At 44.9% G+C, this 17,608-nt stretch overlaps 1 protein-coding gene across 7 annotated transcripts in view; it reads right to left on the bottom strand.

Annotated features, from left to right (window-relative positions):
- The window catches only part of GATB (glutamyl-tRNA amidotransferase subunit B), a 173,506-nt gene extending 156,862 nt beyond the window's left edge, over positions 1-16,644 (bottom strand). Inside the window, exons 1-2 of one of the 7 annotated variants that reach the window (XM_068114434.2) lie at positions 16,301-16,644; positions 7,415-7,562 (exon numbers count right to left, since the gene is read on the bottom strand). In XM_068114434.2, the coding sequence (XP_067970535.2) occupies positions 7,415-7,562; positions 16,301-16,428 (276 nt within the window). In that variant the 5' untranslated portion in view covers positions 16,429-16,644. The remainder of the gene's footprint in view (positions 1-7,414; positions 7,563-16,300) is intronic. The other 6 variants (XM_068114433.2, XM_078777033.1, XM_078777030.1 and 3 more) reach the window with 6 other exon arrangements.
- Between the last annotated feature and the right edge of the window lie 964 nt (positions 16,645-17,608).

Raw genomic sequence — 17,608 nt, 5'->3', positions numbered from 1 at the left:
TGCGAAAGATGGTGGGAATAGAGCCTGTGATTGATGCTGTGAAGAGGAACAGGTTGAGATGGTTTGGTCATGTGTTGAGGAAGGATGAAAGTGACTGGTTGAGAAGAGTGATCGAAATGAATGTAGAAGGAAGTAGAGGACGGGGAAGACCGAGAAAGACTTGGCTAAAGATGGTGGAAGAAGAAATGCGGGCAAGGGGGTTAACAAGGAGAGATGCAGAAAATAGGGCAAAATGGAGAAGATTGTCATGGGGACCGCAAGGCTAACCCCTGCCCTAGCAGGGAAAATGGCCTTAAAATGCATGTTGTTGTACGTTTCTTCCATCCCGCGCGCATCATAACCACAAGATTGGGAGATTGCCTCGGGAGTTAAAGCTGGTTCGGTTCATCCGTCCAAGGCTGGTGACAACTAGCTGCGGACGCGACAATATTGTCTGAAGCCAATGTAGATGCAGTTAAGTGTTTTCATTTCATAATTTGCGGAGCATAACGTGTTATGCAGCAGATGATAGATTCGGTGAAGTTTTTTCATTGTCTAACAGCTCAGATGATGCCGTATGGAGAAACTGCTGATTGTACTAAAAGATGTGGTAAAGTGTTTTCACTCTGTGCAGTAACTCGCCGGGGATGACGTGTTGCGCAGCTGGTGGGACATCCCACAAAGCTATGTTTACAGTGTGAATGGTGGGACATCCCGCAAAGTGATGTTTACAGTGTGAATGGTGGGACATCCAATGAAGCTATGCTGACAGTGTGAATGGGGGGACATCCCACGAAGCTATGCTTACAGTGTGAATGGTGGGACATCCCACGAAGCTATGCTTACAGTGTGAATGGTGGGACATCCCATGAAGCTATGCTTACAGTATGAATGGTGGGAGATCCCACAAAGCTATGCTTACAGTGCGAATGGTGGGACATCCCAGGAAGCTCACTATTGCACGGCTAAAATATTCTTATGTGGCCAAGAAAAGCCGTGAAACGTGAAGCACAGGGCTGTGAATATGTAGAAGCAGGCCATGCTCAAGGCTCATGGAAGATGTTTTTTTGCGTACGTTCAGTTGCCTGGTGCGTGGCTAGTAGAAGATGTGTTTTACAACTGTTATGCTCGCGGCTCGTGGGAAAAAATTGTGTCTGTGAAAAACCACCAATATGTGGAACACAGGGCCACAAATGGAGCGGTAGGTCGCATTTTATCAACCGTGAAAACACAGAACCCGCGAATATCGGGGTCCAAATGTATTATCTTCTTCTTCTTCTATATCTTATCTACATATTATTGTATTATATATAGAAAAGAAAGTTTTTGTTTGTTTGTTTGTTTGTTTGGCTGCACGCGCTAATCTCCTGAACGGTGAAAGATAGGAGGAAACCTCTGAAACAATAAATATCGGGACGGGCCCCGGGAATGTTATAGGCTAGGTGGCGAGGCCGGTCAAGGCCACCTAAGCCAGGCTGGGCCCATTTCGCAATTAAAAGCTGAGCTGAATTATTGTAGTCAATCTTCTATGGCCGCGAGTAAAAGCTGATTTATAGTAGTAAATGAACAAAATGCGGCCGCGGCCGGATAGTCAAACTCCCACCATCGTCCCGGGTCACATTTTATCCGTGTGACGTGTAGGACGGCTAGCCCCATTTTAGATGTCCCACCATTTTAGAAATGCGGCCGGATAGTCAAACTCCGCTGCTTCGCAAGGCCGCGGTTTATTCCTTTTTTAGTACAGAAGATTACATTCATTCAAAAAGAACCCGGGCAATGCCGGGTGCATTCAGCTAGTATTATATATGAGGAAGGCTGTGAAATTATGTTAAAATCCCTATTTTTCAGCGATTTTTGTGGCTATCTCACATGCATGTCAATCAGATCACCTCCAATGACATAAGCGATGTCGCAAATCTATTTCGCATTGTCAAAAACCTCATATTAGAAACCAAAGATCATATTTCCAGCACTACTACTTGGAGATATGCATATTTGAATATTTTGAGATATACAAATTTAGGGGTAATGGAATATCTTTGAGAAGGGCTGTAGAGCACCCTGACTTGAAAAAAACTGGGTGTCAACCCCAGATCCAAGGTCTTGGCATATAGAACAAGAAAATATTGGGTGACAGTCATGCACAAACAATAGACACAAATTCCCAAGTGCCAGAGCCAGGTCTATCCAGTTTTCCCTTTGAAAACCCACGATAAACTGTGTTAAAACCAAACAATTTGCCACAAATCTTACGCAGTCTCTTAAGAAGCATTATAGGTGATAAAACTAGATGGTATTAATAGAATACTTACCCTGCGGTCAACTTGTTGCGAGCCAACTCTTCTGTTTTTGAACATTTATTTTCTTTGATCCAATATGGCTGCCAGACCACGTGAGCGATGACATCATAAATTTATATTCTCTAATATAATTGTTGCATAGATCACGCTCAATACATTTCAAACTGATCAGACTAAGCGTTGTCCCTGTCGAATTATCACATCAAAATTATGGCACCAATGACATCATCGTTAACAACATCTATTCCCCATATGGAGGTATTTACAATGAGCCATGTTTGAATTTTTTCCAAGCAGCAGTTTTGGATCTATAGAGGTGCAACGTTTTTCGGTTTTTCCAAGATGGCGCCTGTACCACATGACCTATGACGTCATGATTCTCATTAAAATATTCTAAAGGAGGAGGCGCTCCTATGGTGAAAATGTCGTGTCCATCAGACCAACAGTTGCTGAAAAAAAGATAATAATGATCAGATAAGCGCTGTACTTGTCAAATTATAACGTCATAACAAAGGCACTGATGACATCAGCATTAACATATCTTATTCCCCATGGTGAGTACTTGACAATGAGCCAGGTCTCAATTTTTTCCATGGAGTGGTTTCAGAGATATAGAGGTGCGAAGTTTTTCCAAGATGGCACCTGTACCACGTGACCTGTGACGTCATCATAATCATTAAAATATTCTACAGGAGGAGGACCTCCTATGGTGAAAATTTCATGTCAATCGGACCAACGCTTGCCGAGAAAATGAATTTTAAAATGCAGACATACACGGCACACGTACATAACTGAATGCTTAACCCCGCTTTTTGTTTCGCGAGCGCAGGGTAAATATGCGATATCAATCCCCACCTTATTAGTGTAGGCTGTTATGTCATTTCGTGTTTTTTTTTTGTTAAAAGCAAAATTCCACTTGATTCCTTGTCTTTGGGGTGTCACATGTTCGAAAAAATAGGTTGTTAATTTTTTAAAACGGATTAAGGGTGTCAAATCCAAGATGGCCGCCAAAATATATAAATTCCATTAAAACTGGTATTCTGAACACAGTATGAGGTCCAAATTAATGATAATCTATCTATAATTCCAGTAATCTCTGTGTGTCTGTGTGTCTGTGTGTTTGTGTGTTTGTGTGTTTGTCTGTGACCGCTGTTTCTCGACAACCACGGGTCCGATATACTTGAAACTTGCCAGGTATATTGCTGGGGACCCGAGGATGTGCCTTTTCAAGGTTTCATATTAATCGGACAAGTAGTTACCGAGCTATGGCGATTTCTTTCCCAAACTCCGCAAGCCGTTCGCTTTGGACCAAACCATTTCATGTAAATAGAGGGGGGGGATTGTCACCGTACTCGCAAGCCGTTCGCTTTGGACCAAACCATTTCATGTAAATAGAGGGAGGGGGGGGGTTGTCACCGTACTTGCAAGCCGTTCGCTTTGGCTTTGCGAATGGACCAAACCATTTCATGTAAATAGAGGGGGGGGATATAATTTTCGATATATATATAGTACGGGCATGCCCTAGTACCCATAATTTCAATACCAAGGAGTTTAAAAACAATTAATTTCAATATGGCAGTCAAATTCAAAATGGTGGAAAAATCCAAGATGGCCGCCACTTCTTTAATAACCACAGTACAAAAACTTAATGTTCTTGATAACACAAATTGTGAATGATGAAATAGGTCCATTTTGGTGGTAATGCCCACATAAGTAATGCTAGGCCGTGTTGGGGAAACATGTTACTGATTCGTTGAAATCGGTGGATGCCAGCCATAGTGAGAAATAGTGAGAAAATCCAATATGGCTACCACTGTTTTACACAAAGGTCCACATTGCTATAACAATGATAGCGTAATGTAATTTCCTGTTTGACCATATTTAAATATTCCTGTCTCACAATCATCCGTTTTACCTTACAAGTCCTCGTGTTCATCTCCCACAATGTTCTGAGCTGATTGTTCATTGTTGCTACAGCCGTAGTTCAAACAGCTACAGACCTCTGTGCATGGGAGTTTATTGCTGTGGCAACTACAGGAGTTTCCTTTGCATCCTGATTTGCAGCCACATTTTACCAGCTCAGTCACGGCCTCTGGTGCCGGAGGGTTCAAACACATCACCGGAAGAAATCTATTTTCCTCTGACTTCCATCCGTAGTCAGTGGGAGAAGGAAGGGATGGTTGACTTTCGCATGCCTGCATCCATATCATTGCAATATAATGTGCTCGCAGAATGTGTGGTGTCAATGATCCAGAGGTTGGAGGCAGACTCTCTCCCTCGGCCTGTCGATTTGAGTACAAGAACCATCGTAGTGCATTTACTTTGGTGTGTGTTTTGGATCTGTACAACAAGCAAACGAACCTTTCCAGTTGGTCAATTGCGTTTGGAAAGGGTGTAGCAGCAGATTTGCCAAGTGAAGCAAGTGAATCCAGTATCATATCATCGCAGGACATGAACACCTTCATACACCAGTCCTTTGTCCTGCCGGTGAACCTGCCACACATATCTGATCCTGTGAAAGAATGAAACCCGAGAATAGCTGAGGCGCGGTTAACTCCTAACTTTTCAAAGATAGGTTTGACTGCAATTTTCCTATTCAGTTTTCCTTTTCCGGTAAGGAAATATTTCTCAGCAGGTAGCTGTGGATACATGTGGATCATCAGCAAGAAGACATCGGTATCTGGAGAGTCTATTACAAGTTCTACATCGCCGTTAACTGTTAGGGCATGGAGCAAGAGTAACGTATCCGCTTCCTCATGACCGTGTTTTACCAATTCATCAGGCACACTTACATTGCCTTTTTCTCAGTGCCGAAGGTTACCATGAACTTCTTCAATTTGTTGGCAGAGCTGTTGCTGTGATCCAGAGTCTTTGCAGCTAAATACTCTACAAGTTCTGCCTTGGTTTTGACACTTGAAAGGAAGTCCTTCAAGGAAATATTCTGGATCAGTGTACTATCTTGGATGTGATAGTAGGTCGAGTTTCCCTTTGTTCTCTTTTTTCTCATTTGCTCTTTCAGAGAACTTTCGACGTATCTGTCAAATACCAGTCTTACTTCGTCGTAGTTAGCTGCAATCCTGATAAGCTTTTCAAGAAATGACATGGCAAAATCACTGCATGTTTTTATTTTGTCTGTCTTGGAGATGGAGTTAACGAGGGCCATGCCATCTATGACTACAACTTTAAATTTCTCAGACATGTCGGACATGTCAGTTGAAGCTTCTTGCTCAGGCTGCGCTTCTTGTACTTCAGGCGCCTCGGCTTGGGGTGGTACTTCAGTTTGGGAGTTTTCACTCAATACTTGGTCACCAGAAACACTCGGTATGGCATTAGCTGGATCGCTTGTGGCTTCTGTTGGGCTAGGTTGCTCCTTGGTAACTAGCGCTTCAAGATGATGAAGGACCTTAGCCTTGTCATATGCTAGGAGAAGTGACCCATCCGAAGCGAAAAGGGCACGTGGAACAATTCCAAATTCATACTTCCCAATACAGTCCTTTAGATCAAGGTCTGGATGGCTTCTTGATGCTATTATAAACCTCTGTAGGAGTCCTCGTTCTTCTTTGACTTTAATGAGTTTGTCACCTGCTTTCACTTTCTTCACTGTGTTGGCACTTTTGAAAGTGCCTATGTTCTTTCTCTTCATTGGATCCCACACTGAAAGTTTTCCTTCTGTAAGGCGTTCTTTGACAAATGTCTGGAACAACTGTTGTCCGATGGCATCGCGGTCTACTATGTCCTTTGTTACCTTTTCATCAATTACTTTCTTGGTAAGAAGGTTACACAGGTCACTCTCATCGGTTACGAATGGGTCTCCATGAACAACAAATACCTCTGTCAATCTAGCGGAATTTCTCATTACTCGGGTGGACTTTACCCCTGTGATCTCGTGGTGTTGGTCTCTGGTATCAGCACCTTCCATGCCATATTCTCTTTGAAACTCCTCTACTAGATTAGACAAGTCAGGTGCAATCAGGAAGAAACGGTCTAGAGCTCTCTCAATTTGGGTTATTCCAGTAGTGCCTCCAATGACCTTGAGTTTGCGGTTCTCCTGCTCAATTCCATGATCTGGACCTATTGAAGTGAATGCAGCAATCCCCTTCGTCACACAGAAATTTCCTTTCAAGAGTTCTGCCCAGACATCTGGAAAAACTTGTTCTGTTTGCTGCATTGTTGACAGGTACAAAGGGAGCAAACGTGCGTAGTTCAGGTGGTTGTGAGCAAAGAAGTACTTGATAAGAGCTTCAGTAAGATAAGCTTGATAAGAGCTTGATATTTTGAATTTGACTGCCATATTGAAATTAATTGTTTTTGAACTCCTTGGTATTGAAATTATGGGTACTAGGGCATGCCCGTACTATATATAAGCTAGGACGTGCCCGTACGTGGGTGCCCGTTCCTTGCGAAAAAAAAAAAAAAAAAAAATTTTGTGTAGGGGTGTGTGTGTGTAAACATCCTAGGGCGTGCCCGTACGTGGGTGCAAAAAAACATGCGTGCAAACAACAACAACAAAAAAAAACTTTGAAACCACGTGGCAGTAACGACCACAGAACCCCCCCCCCTCTATTTACATGAATGGTTTGGTCCATTCGCAACGACCACAGAACCCCCCCCCCTCTATTTACATGCAATGGTTTGGTCCATTCGCAACGCCAAAGCGAACGGCGAACGGCTAAATCGCCATAGCTCGGTAAGTACTTGTCCGATTAATTTCAAACCTTGAAAAGGCACATCCTCGGGTCCCCAGCAATATACCTGGCAAGTTTCAAGTATATCGGACCGGTAGTTGTCGAGAAATCGTTGTCGCATACACACACACACACATACACACACACATACACACAGAGATTAATGGAATTATAGATAGATTATCATGAATTTGGACCTCATACTGTGTTCAGAATACCAGTTTTAATGGAATTTATATATTTTGGCGGTCATCTTGGATTTGACACCCTTAATCCGTTTTAAAAAATTAACAACCTATTTTTTCGAACATGTGACACCCCAAAGACAAGGAATCAAGTGGAATTTTGCTTTTAACAAAAAAAAAACACGACAGCCATTTTTAAGACATAGCAGCCTACACTATATGTTCAACATAACATAAGCTGACAGCAAAAATACATCAAACTCACAGGCATTGTGCCAGGAAGTGCAGCATCAAACAATGCTACACATGAGTTGGGTGGTGCCAGAAATGTCACTGCAGCACTGGAGAAAAGTTTGGACGCCGAGTGAACTTGTGCATGGATCTCGAGGCCCACCACAGCCTCCCATTCAGCTCTGCAAATACCCATAACACAGCATTAAACAGTTGTTAGGGTTAGGGATAGCCTTATAACCTTATAAAGGGGCCTTTTCTATGCCCCGAGCATTTTCCCCAAAAATTATAATAATAATACTGTCCGACAACCGCTATTCATGGTTCCGCTATTCATGGTTCCGCTATTCATGGTTCCGCTATTCATGGTTCCGCTATTCATGGTTCCGCTATTCATGGTTCCGCTATTTATGGTTCCGCTATTCGTGGTACCGCTATTCGTGGAATCCTCGTATTCGCGGTTGATCAAATGTGACCCGTTTCTCCATTTGCGGAAAAATGTACCGCAGATTCGCGGGTTTTTTTCCTATTCGCGGCCATGTTCCGCGAACTTGCGGTTTTTCAGGGGCACAAAATTTTTTTTCACGAGCCACCAGCTATACACATTTATAAAACCCATCTTTTACCAGCCATGTATAAAGCAGCTGGATGTACGCAAAAAAACTTCCTCTACAACCCGCGAGCATGACCTGCTTATACAGTACAGTAGAGTACAGTACATTCACTGCAGTGTGCTTTGCGTTTCCATGGCTTTCACGGCCGCAAATTTAAGCAGCACGATAAGTGAGCTTCGCAGGATATCCCACCAGATGTGTAAACAAATCAACCCTCAACATTCTCGTCCTCCTCGACCTCAGCGCTGCCTTTGACACCATCGATCACACCATCCTCCTCACCCGACTTGAATCCACCTTTAACGTTACCGGCACTGCCCTCTCTTGGATTAAATCATACCTCTCTGACAGACGCCAGTTCATCTCCATCAATAACTGCAAATCCCCCACTGCTCCCCTCCCCCAAGGTGTCCCCCAAGGTTCAGTTCTTGGCCCCCTCCTCTTCATCCTTTACCTGTCCCCCCTCGGTCACTTAATCCGCCGTCATGGTCTCCAATTCCACTGCTTCGCAGATGACATCCAGCTTTTCATCTCCACCAAGTCCGTCTCCACCGACACCCACTCTATCCTGACAAACTGCATCACTGAAATAAAATCCTGGCTTCAAATCAACTTCCTCAAGCTTAACTGTGATAAATCTGAAATAATCATCATTGGCCCAAAAACGCTCACAAAATCCACCCATAACTTTGCCCTCAACATCGACGGTATCACAGTATCCACCTCCCCTCACATCCGGAATCTTGGCGTCATCTTTGACCAAACCCTCTCCTTCGACAAATACACTAAACAGATCACAAAGTCAGCCTTCTTTCACCTGAAAAACATTGCCCGTCTCCACTCATCCCTCTCCTCCACGGCTGCAGAAACCCTCATCCACGCCTTCATCACCTCCCGTCTGGACTACTGCAATAGCCTCCTCTATGGTTCACCCTCAAAAATCAAAAATAAACTCCAATACATTCAGAACTACGCTGCCCGTCTACTCACCCATTCCCGGACCCGTGACCACATCACCCCCGTCCTTTACAAGCTTCACTGGCTCCCCATCCCCCAGAGAATCCAGTACAAAATCCTCCTCGACATACAAAGCCCTCCATAACCTGGCCCCATCCTACCTGGCTGACCTCCTCTCCAGACACACTCCCACCCACAACCTCCGCTCTGCTGGTACCAACCTCCTGACCCCCTCCATCCGGACCAAATTCAGATCCTGGGGGGACAGGGCCTTCTCCATCGCTGCTCCCACCCTCTGGAACTCACTACCTCACACCATCAGACTCCTCCTCACTCACCACATTCAAAACATCACTAAAGACCCACCTGTTCAACACTGCATTCAACATTCAAGCCACAGCATTTAACCCCTGACTATCTCTTCTCCTTCTCCCTCCTTTTGCTTTAAATATTTCCCTATTGATTCTTGTCTTTTTGCAATTGTTGTTTTCATGTATTGTAATGCATTATGTTTTCCACTCTGTCAAAGCGCCTTTGAGCTTCTTGAAAAGCGCCATACAAAATAAATGAATTATTATTATTATTATTATAACCCCATGAATTACAAAATGCAAACGCTTCATTAAATCGATTACAGTTTGCAATTTACGGTAAAGCATCACCAGAGATGTCACACAATGAAAACGATTCGGGGGATGTTCCATCAGCTACGAAAACAAGTCAAACTCCGCGAGTTATAGAATGCAAATGCTTCATTAAATATATTATTGAAATTAGCAGATACGCTCGATACGGCATCATCCGATAACATCCCCCACAAACAATGGGCAGAATACTTCCCGCAACTGCCCACAATGCTCACAATCCTACATATACAAAACAGACTGTGTCCTCGATCTCAATCATTGTCCTCGTCCCGTTGCTTCGACCTGTGGTTTTGACTTGCTCTGCTCATTGTTCAATTATGGCTCCCAAATGCAAGACCAGTGCCAGAGATGCATCGCCTACCAAGAGGCAGAAGAAAGTGATGAGCCTCCGCAACAAATTGGAGCTGCTTGACCAGCTTTCGAGAGGAGAGAGTGCGGCCTCTGTGGGCAGGCATTATGGCGTCAATGAATCCACCGTTCGCGGCATACGAAGGAAGGAGAAAGCGATTTGTAACAGTATTCCAGCGAGCACTGTATCGAGTACGAAGGTGGTCACCCATGTCTGGGATATCCACATAGAAAGGATGGAGAAGGCTCTCAGCATATGGATAGAGGACAACACACAAAAGAGTATGCCTTTGAGTGGACATCTCATTCACGCCGAAGCCAAACTAATTTATGATCATCTGTCTGGCGCAGGTGGTGCCAGCACGAGTGATGCACCGAGCGATGAAGGTTACAAGCAGCGTGAGTTCATTCACTGCAAACAGGGGATGGTTCCAACGTTTCAAGGAGCGGTACTGTCTCAAAAATGTAAAGCTCACAGGGGAGCGTGCCCGCGGACCTCGAGGTGGCAAAAGTGTTCCCTCCTCAACTCGCGAAGCTGATCAAACAGAAGGGATACCTCCCAGAGTAGGTGTTCAACGCTGACAAGACTGGCCTCTTCTGGAAAAGATGTCCACGAGAACTTTCATCTCGAAGCGTGAGGAGACAGCATCGGGATTCAAGGCTGGGAATGACCGGGTATCTCTTCTCCTCTATGCAAACGCAAAAGGGGACTTCATGCTGAAACCCATGATGGTATATCCCCTGAACCCACGTGCTCTCAAGGGCAAGAACAAGCAAGCTCTGCCCGTGTTTTGGAGGGCCAACAGGAAAGCCTGGGTGACGGCAGCAATCTTCCTGAACTGGTTCCATAATTGTTTCGTCCCTCAGGTGCAGAGATACCTGGTGGACAAAAAACTTGCATTCAAGGTTCTCTTGCTCCTGGACAATGCTCCTGGCCACGCTGTGAACCTGGACGTGGCTCACCCGAACGTCGAGGTAATCTTTCTGCCACCCAACACCACCTCTCTCATCCAGCCACTCCACCAAGGTGTGATTTCAACGTTTAAAACGTATTACACCAGTCACACCTTTCGCCACATTTTGGATGCGTGGAGTACTATTTTGTTCAAATTTATGTTCTATTGGAACACTGCATTTTGGACCCAGGGCAAACTGTCAGGCAGTGTTGGAAGGATTTCAACATTGCCCACTGCATCGGCACCATCAAGTAGTCGCTGGGTGAGGTGAGAGCTGGCACAACCTGTGGCCACAGGCAGTCAGAAACTTTACTGGCTTTCCTGATAACACTGAGGAGAGGCATGTGATTGTCGGGTTGGCACGGCAGTTGGGAGGGGAAGGATTTGATGACATGCAGCCTGAGGAGTTGGAGGATCTCATTACCTCACATGGGGACAACCTCACCGAGGAGGAGTTGGAGGCCATTATAATGGTTTCCGAGGAGGAGGAGGCGGGCAGTGATGAGGAAGAGGTGCCGAGGTCTAACTTCACAGTCTAGTTCCTGGTCGAGTTTCTGCATGGTATGTGGGCACTCGTCGACAAGTTGGAAGATGCTGACCTAGTCATGGAGAGGTACCTCGAGTACAAGAGGGGCTTTGATGATTTGCTTCTCCCCAAACAAAGAGCTGCATCGAAACCTGCAGCAATTTACCAGGCAGCTCTCCATTACCTATTTCTTCAGCCCTGCTCCCTCCACCTCAAAACCACCAGCACCCTCAACTGCTCACTCTCCTGCCTCTCCCTCAGTGCACGACATTGCACGATTATCATTTGGGTCATCCTCAGAGTTCGAGGAATTCATGGGATTTGAATTCATCACCATAATCATCATCACCATCACCATCATTGGTTCACGAGTTATCAAACAGTGACCACTTTATAGTGTCATGGGTGTGTGTCTGTCTGTCCGCAGCTTAACTACCCGATTATATCATCCGGTCTTGATGAAACTTGGGTGGGAGGTTGATATCATGATCTGGTTGTGTCCTGCCTAGAGTGGGCGTATTGCGCCCATTGTGGGCAGAGCGACGCCCGGAAAAGATGTCTTTTTAGGGGGTAATCGAGTTCAAGCTACATCTTCTCCGAGGGAGTTGGTGGAATCTGACAGGAGTTTCGGTATTTGGTTCGGCCAATGTCATGTGTCTAGCCGAACGGAACTCGATTTTTCATTTTCGCCCCAAGGTCAAGGTCACAAGGTCATGAAATTTAGAAGAAAAGTCGATGATTTTTGATGGTTTTATTACATTGTTTGCTACCTGATCGGGTGAAATGTCGTACATGATCTTATATTATCACATACATCATGAAATACAAGTTTTCCAACAAATTTCAGAATCTTCGACCTTTGACCTTTGAAGGTCACAAAGGTCAAAGTTTCAAAGTTGTCGGAATCTAACCGAATTTTCGGTATTGTGTAGCTAACTAACCTCATAACTGATTAGACATTATTTTCTATCTCATTTCAAGGTCAGTAACCTTCGTTTTGACATTTCCGGGCCTGGCCTGTCTGGGACTGTTTCGGTTATAGTCCGTCCTTTGTCATTGAATACCGCTCGCTCGTGAACCATCATCGTCTCCTGACTTGTAATCATTTAAAGTTGCGTGTGTTTGCAAAAGCAAACATTTAAACGGTACATGATGGTGTTGTGTTTTTTTTACTTTCAAGGTACGGTATGGTTAAGCACTTTTAATAAACGCATTCCTTCAATAAATTGGAAATGGTATCTGGTGCTGTCTTTTTTTTTTTTTGTAAGTATTTTTTGTGAAACTGTAATCATGTGCATTTGCGGTCGAAAACATTTCAAATTTTAAAATTTTTCCCCATGAATCAGGAACCGCCGGGAACCGATAACGTATCCCCCTTTTCCCCATTGAAACAATGCCGCGGCATATATTCACAGGACTTTCATCGACCTTCGTGGGTTTTGTATCGCCATTTCCAGGACTTTCATCGACCTTCGCGGATTTATCAGCGACATTCTCGGGATTTGCCTCACCATTCGCATATTTTGCCTCGCCATTCGCAGCTTGTTCCTCTCTATTTGCGGATTTTCGCGACTCGGGAACCTATCCCACCTTTTTCATAGAAACAATGCCCCGCTTTCGCGGGTTTCGCTATTCGCGGGTTTCACTATTCACAGATTTTCCAGGAACATATCCTTCGCGAATATAGGGGTCCCACGGTATTTGCCCTTACAAGGAACTTTGACGCAGGAGGAGGCAATTAATCCTGTCAAGGCCTGTGCTGCTATTATTACCAAATGATGGTTGTGTATCAGTACTATATCCTTTTAAATGCTGAACGTCGAGCAAAGAACCAGCACGTACCATTTTAAGAGCCTTTGGCAATTTGGCATGGCTCAGCCTCTCTGAACCGCCGATCTCCCAGACTCGGAGAAAACGCTCTCACCATTACAACACAGAGTCTGCCATAAAATTCCTGTTGCCGTTACTTAAGAAGAATGTTAAAAGTAAATAACAAAAACCAAAGTTAAAAGTTAATTCACAATATTGAATTAATTAGTTAAAGTTGAAAGTTAATTTATACATATAAAAACTAAAAAATTGGTCAGTCTGTCCGTCCGTCCATGAGGCTGTGAATCTGATGTGACGAGATGCCTATCTATATAATAATAGCGTAAGGACTCGACTTTGTTATCCCTTTTACGCCGCACCCAGTGACCCGATGCCCATGGCACGAATGGATTTACGATCTACGAACCGCGCTCTTTGTTTATCACGTACAGCCATACTCGAAAAATCTGAATTAGCCCACGTTGGGGCCCAAAAGCATCCGATTAACTGCCGATACGACGCCATCTTACGACGCCATCGTATTGGCGTCTGCTGGGTGAAGGCGAAGCAAGCCGTCCGCTGATTGGACAGGCGAAGGCGAAAGCAAGCCATCCGCTGATTGGACAGGCGAAGGCGAAAGCAAGCCGTCCACTGAGTGGACAATCCTGAGCATGCATTTGTGCCGGTGTCGGCGAGCGTTGTTCATATACGCACTCTTCATTCTCATCTTTCTTCCTAACTCTTACTCGGACAAGCAAATCCCCTATACCATCCATAATGGTACACTCTATCCATACACCACATCCTCCCTTCTGTGGATGTTCCACGGGTTTCGGCTAGTTATTATTAATTATGTACTCTTGGAATGTAACTTTTAAACCTTTCGACCCTTAAAACTGCTGAGACATTTTAGACCTTTGAAAACCCTTTAAGAACCCCAACACCCTTAAAACCCCGAAAGACCTCGAAGACCCCCAAAATCCAAAAGACCGAAAAGAGCCCAAAGACCCCTTAAAACCCCTCAAGACACACAAGACCCCTCAAGACACCCAACATCCCTGGGAATCCTAAGACCTCCAGAACCCAAAATACTCCAAGACCCTTTAAGACCCCCATAACCAAAAAGAGCCCCAAAACGTTTTAAGACTCTTTAAGACCCCAAAGACCCTTTAAGAACCCGAAGATCACGAAGACCCCGAAGAACACAGAGACCCCGAAGAACACCAAGACCCCGAAGAACACCAAGAACCCCGAAGAACACCAAGAACCCCGAAGAACACCAAGATCCCGAAGACCTCCAAGACCCCGAAGACCACCAAGACCCCGAAGAACACCAAGACCCCGAAGAACACCAAGAACCCCGAAGAACACCGAAGAACCCCGAAGAACACCAAGAACCCCGAAGAACACCAAGACCCCAAAGAACACCAAGACCCCGAAGAACACTAAGACCCTGAAGACCACCAAGACCCCAAAGACCACCAAGACCCCAAAGAACACCAAGACCCCAAAGAACACCAAGACCCCAAAGAACACCAAGACCCCAAAGAACACCAAGACCCCAAAGAACACCAAGACCCCAAAAGAACACTAATAACTAAGACCCCAAAGAACACTAATAACGAAGACCAAAAAGAACACAAAGACCCTAAAGAACACGAAGACCCTAAAGAACATTAATAACGAAGACCCAGAAGAACACCAAGACCCCGAAGACCACTAATACCCCAAAGAACACTAATACCCTGAAGAACACCAAGACCCCAAAGAACACCAAGACCCAAAAGAACACCAAGACCCAAAAGAACACCATGACCCCAAAGAACCCTAAGACCCCAAATAACACGAAGCCCCCGAAGAACAATTAGACCCCGAAGAACACTAAGACCCTAAAGAACATGCTCCCTCAGCTCTCTCTGTGCTCTGTCCCCAAAATATTCCTACAGGTCACACAAGATCTGCCAGCAAACCTCTTATGGTTAAACTGCCAAAATCTCAGCTCTCTGCTCACCTTCACTCTTTCATTCCCCTTTTCTCCCACCTCTGGAACAAACTCCCCCACTCCCTTCAATCCCACCCCTCCCTCCAAGTCTTTAAAGCAGCTGTTCACCACCATCTCTTATCTTCCCCCATCCAAAACCTTGATCTTTCCTACCCCCGCTAATTTTCACCCCAGATACATTTTTTTGAAATTCCAACTTCTTTCCTGGAAGTCTTTGCAGTGTCCCTATGTTTTATACCTCTCCCACCTCCCCCCAAGCCCTCTCCCTCCCACAGTTCTCTCGATGTACCTGCTCTCAAATGTTGTGTTTGTGTCCTTCCCCCTTCTCTCCCCATCTTGTCTACCGCTCCCCTTATTTTGTGTTTTATGTGTCGGTTTGACTTTTTGTGTGATTAATGTTGGCTCTTTCACGAGCCTCGATCTTGTATTCAAAAATTCAAAAAAAGAAAAGAAAAAAAAACATTAATAACCAAGACCCCGAAGACCACTAAGATCCTGTGGACCACTAAAACCCTGAAGAACACCACACCAAGACCCCAAAGAACACGAAGGCCCCGAAGAACCCTAAGACCCCAAAGAACACGATTACCCTGAAGACCCCCATGACCTTAATATCCTCCCCCCCTCCCCCCCCCCCCCAAAAAGACACTTTAGGACCCCCAAAACGCCTAAGACCCTTCAGACCCAAACATCATGGAGACCCTGAAGACACCCCTAACTTTGAGACAGTTTCGACACCTTTAGATCCATCCCTTCACACTTTCGACCTTTAATACCCTTTAGACTCCTCACACCCTTCAGACAGATTAGACAGCTTGGACCCTTGACCATTTTAGACCCTTTTTACCTGCTTGACATATTAGACCTATTCGACCCCAAAGACACTATTGTAACGAACCCTTTAGAGTTTAGACCATCTAGAACCTTCGAAGCGCACACCACACAAACATACACAGTGTTATGATGCACAAACTCAGCTACTCAGGTAGTGGGTACACTGCCAGCAAATACGACAATGACGTCATTAAACATTCATTCGTTGTCGGACAAAACTTGCACACCTGGTTGAAAGAGCAGCTTCAGGTCGCCCTCCGATATGGCACCTGCTCGCACAAAGCGCCTCCGTTCGGCCAACTTGATACCAACGTTTCAGTACGAAAGCAACACGTGCTGTCTTATTCGCCGCCATCAAAATTCATTTGTTAGTGAAGGATTAATAAATAGCACAGCGAAACGCATTTGCCTCTGGCCTTCTTCTTCTTCTTCCACCGACAATGAACCGGCTCTCATTGAGCCTCATGGGTTCAGAGAATCACAGCTACATGGTAAATACACACAATCGAATCCACACATGTACGTTTTTCATTCTTTCCTTCTTCCGGTCACTTTTCTTTCGTTCACTCTCCCTTCTCATTTTATTATTCGTCATGTTCCGTCGTTCCACTGCAATTTGTACGATTTATGACATAAACGAAGGAAGACTGTATTGCTCTACAAGGAGAATAAATTCCGAACAAAAAGCCGCTAACTATACCACCATGGTCACCATATAGTGTACAATATGTCATAGCATTTTGTCGACTTCATTTTGGAGAACCACTCGTGGTCAGGACTTCTCCATAGCATAGATGGGAATAAACAACAAGGAGTCTGAGGTTGTGCTTGACTTTCTCTACATGTGGTTTGTTGGGATGAATGAATCCATACTTTAAATGTCTCCCAGCAGCGCATCACGACGACGACGACGACGACATACAAACACTAAACAGTGGGGAATGCAGAGAGTGCACCGACAAACATCCACCATTTCACATACTAGGGCATGCCCGTACTATATATAAGCTAGGACGTGCCCGTACGTGGGTGCCCGTTCCTTGCCAAAAAAAAAAAAATTTGTGTAGGGGTGTGTGTGTGTAAACATCCTAGGGCGTGCCCGTACGTGGGTGCAAAAAAACATGCGTGCAAACAACAACAACAAAAAAAAACTTTGAAACCACGTGGCAGTAACGACCACAGAACCCCCCTCCCTCTATTTACATGAATGGTTTGGTCCATTCGCAACGACCACAGAACCCCCCCCTCTATTTACATGAATGGTTTGGTCCATTCGCAAAGCCAAAGCGAACGACCACAGAACACCCCCCCCCCCCCCCCCCTCTATTTACATGAATGGTTTGGTCCATTCGCAAAGCCAAAGCGAACGGCGAACGGCTAAATCGCCATAGCTCGGTAAGTACTTGTCCGATTAATTTCAAACCTTGAAAAGGCACATCCTCGGGTCCCCAGCAATATACCTGGCAAGTTTCAAGTATATCGGACCGGTAGTTGTCGAGAAACAGCGGTCACAGACAAACAAACAAACAAACGTA

The sequence above is a fragment of the Myxine glutinosa genome, chromosome 4, assembly GCF_964187855.1.
Source record: "Myxine glutinosa chromosome 4, kmMyxGlut1.1, whole genome shotgun sequence".
Taxonomy (NCBI): Eukaryota; Metazoa; Chordata; class Myxini; order Myxiniformes; family Myxinidae; genus Myxine; species Myxine glutinosa.
This window is presented reverse-complemented; position numbering and strand designations above follow the sequence as displayed.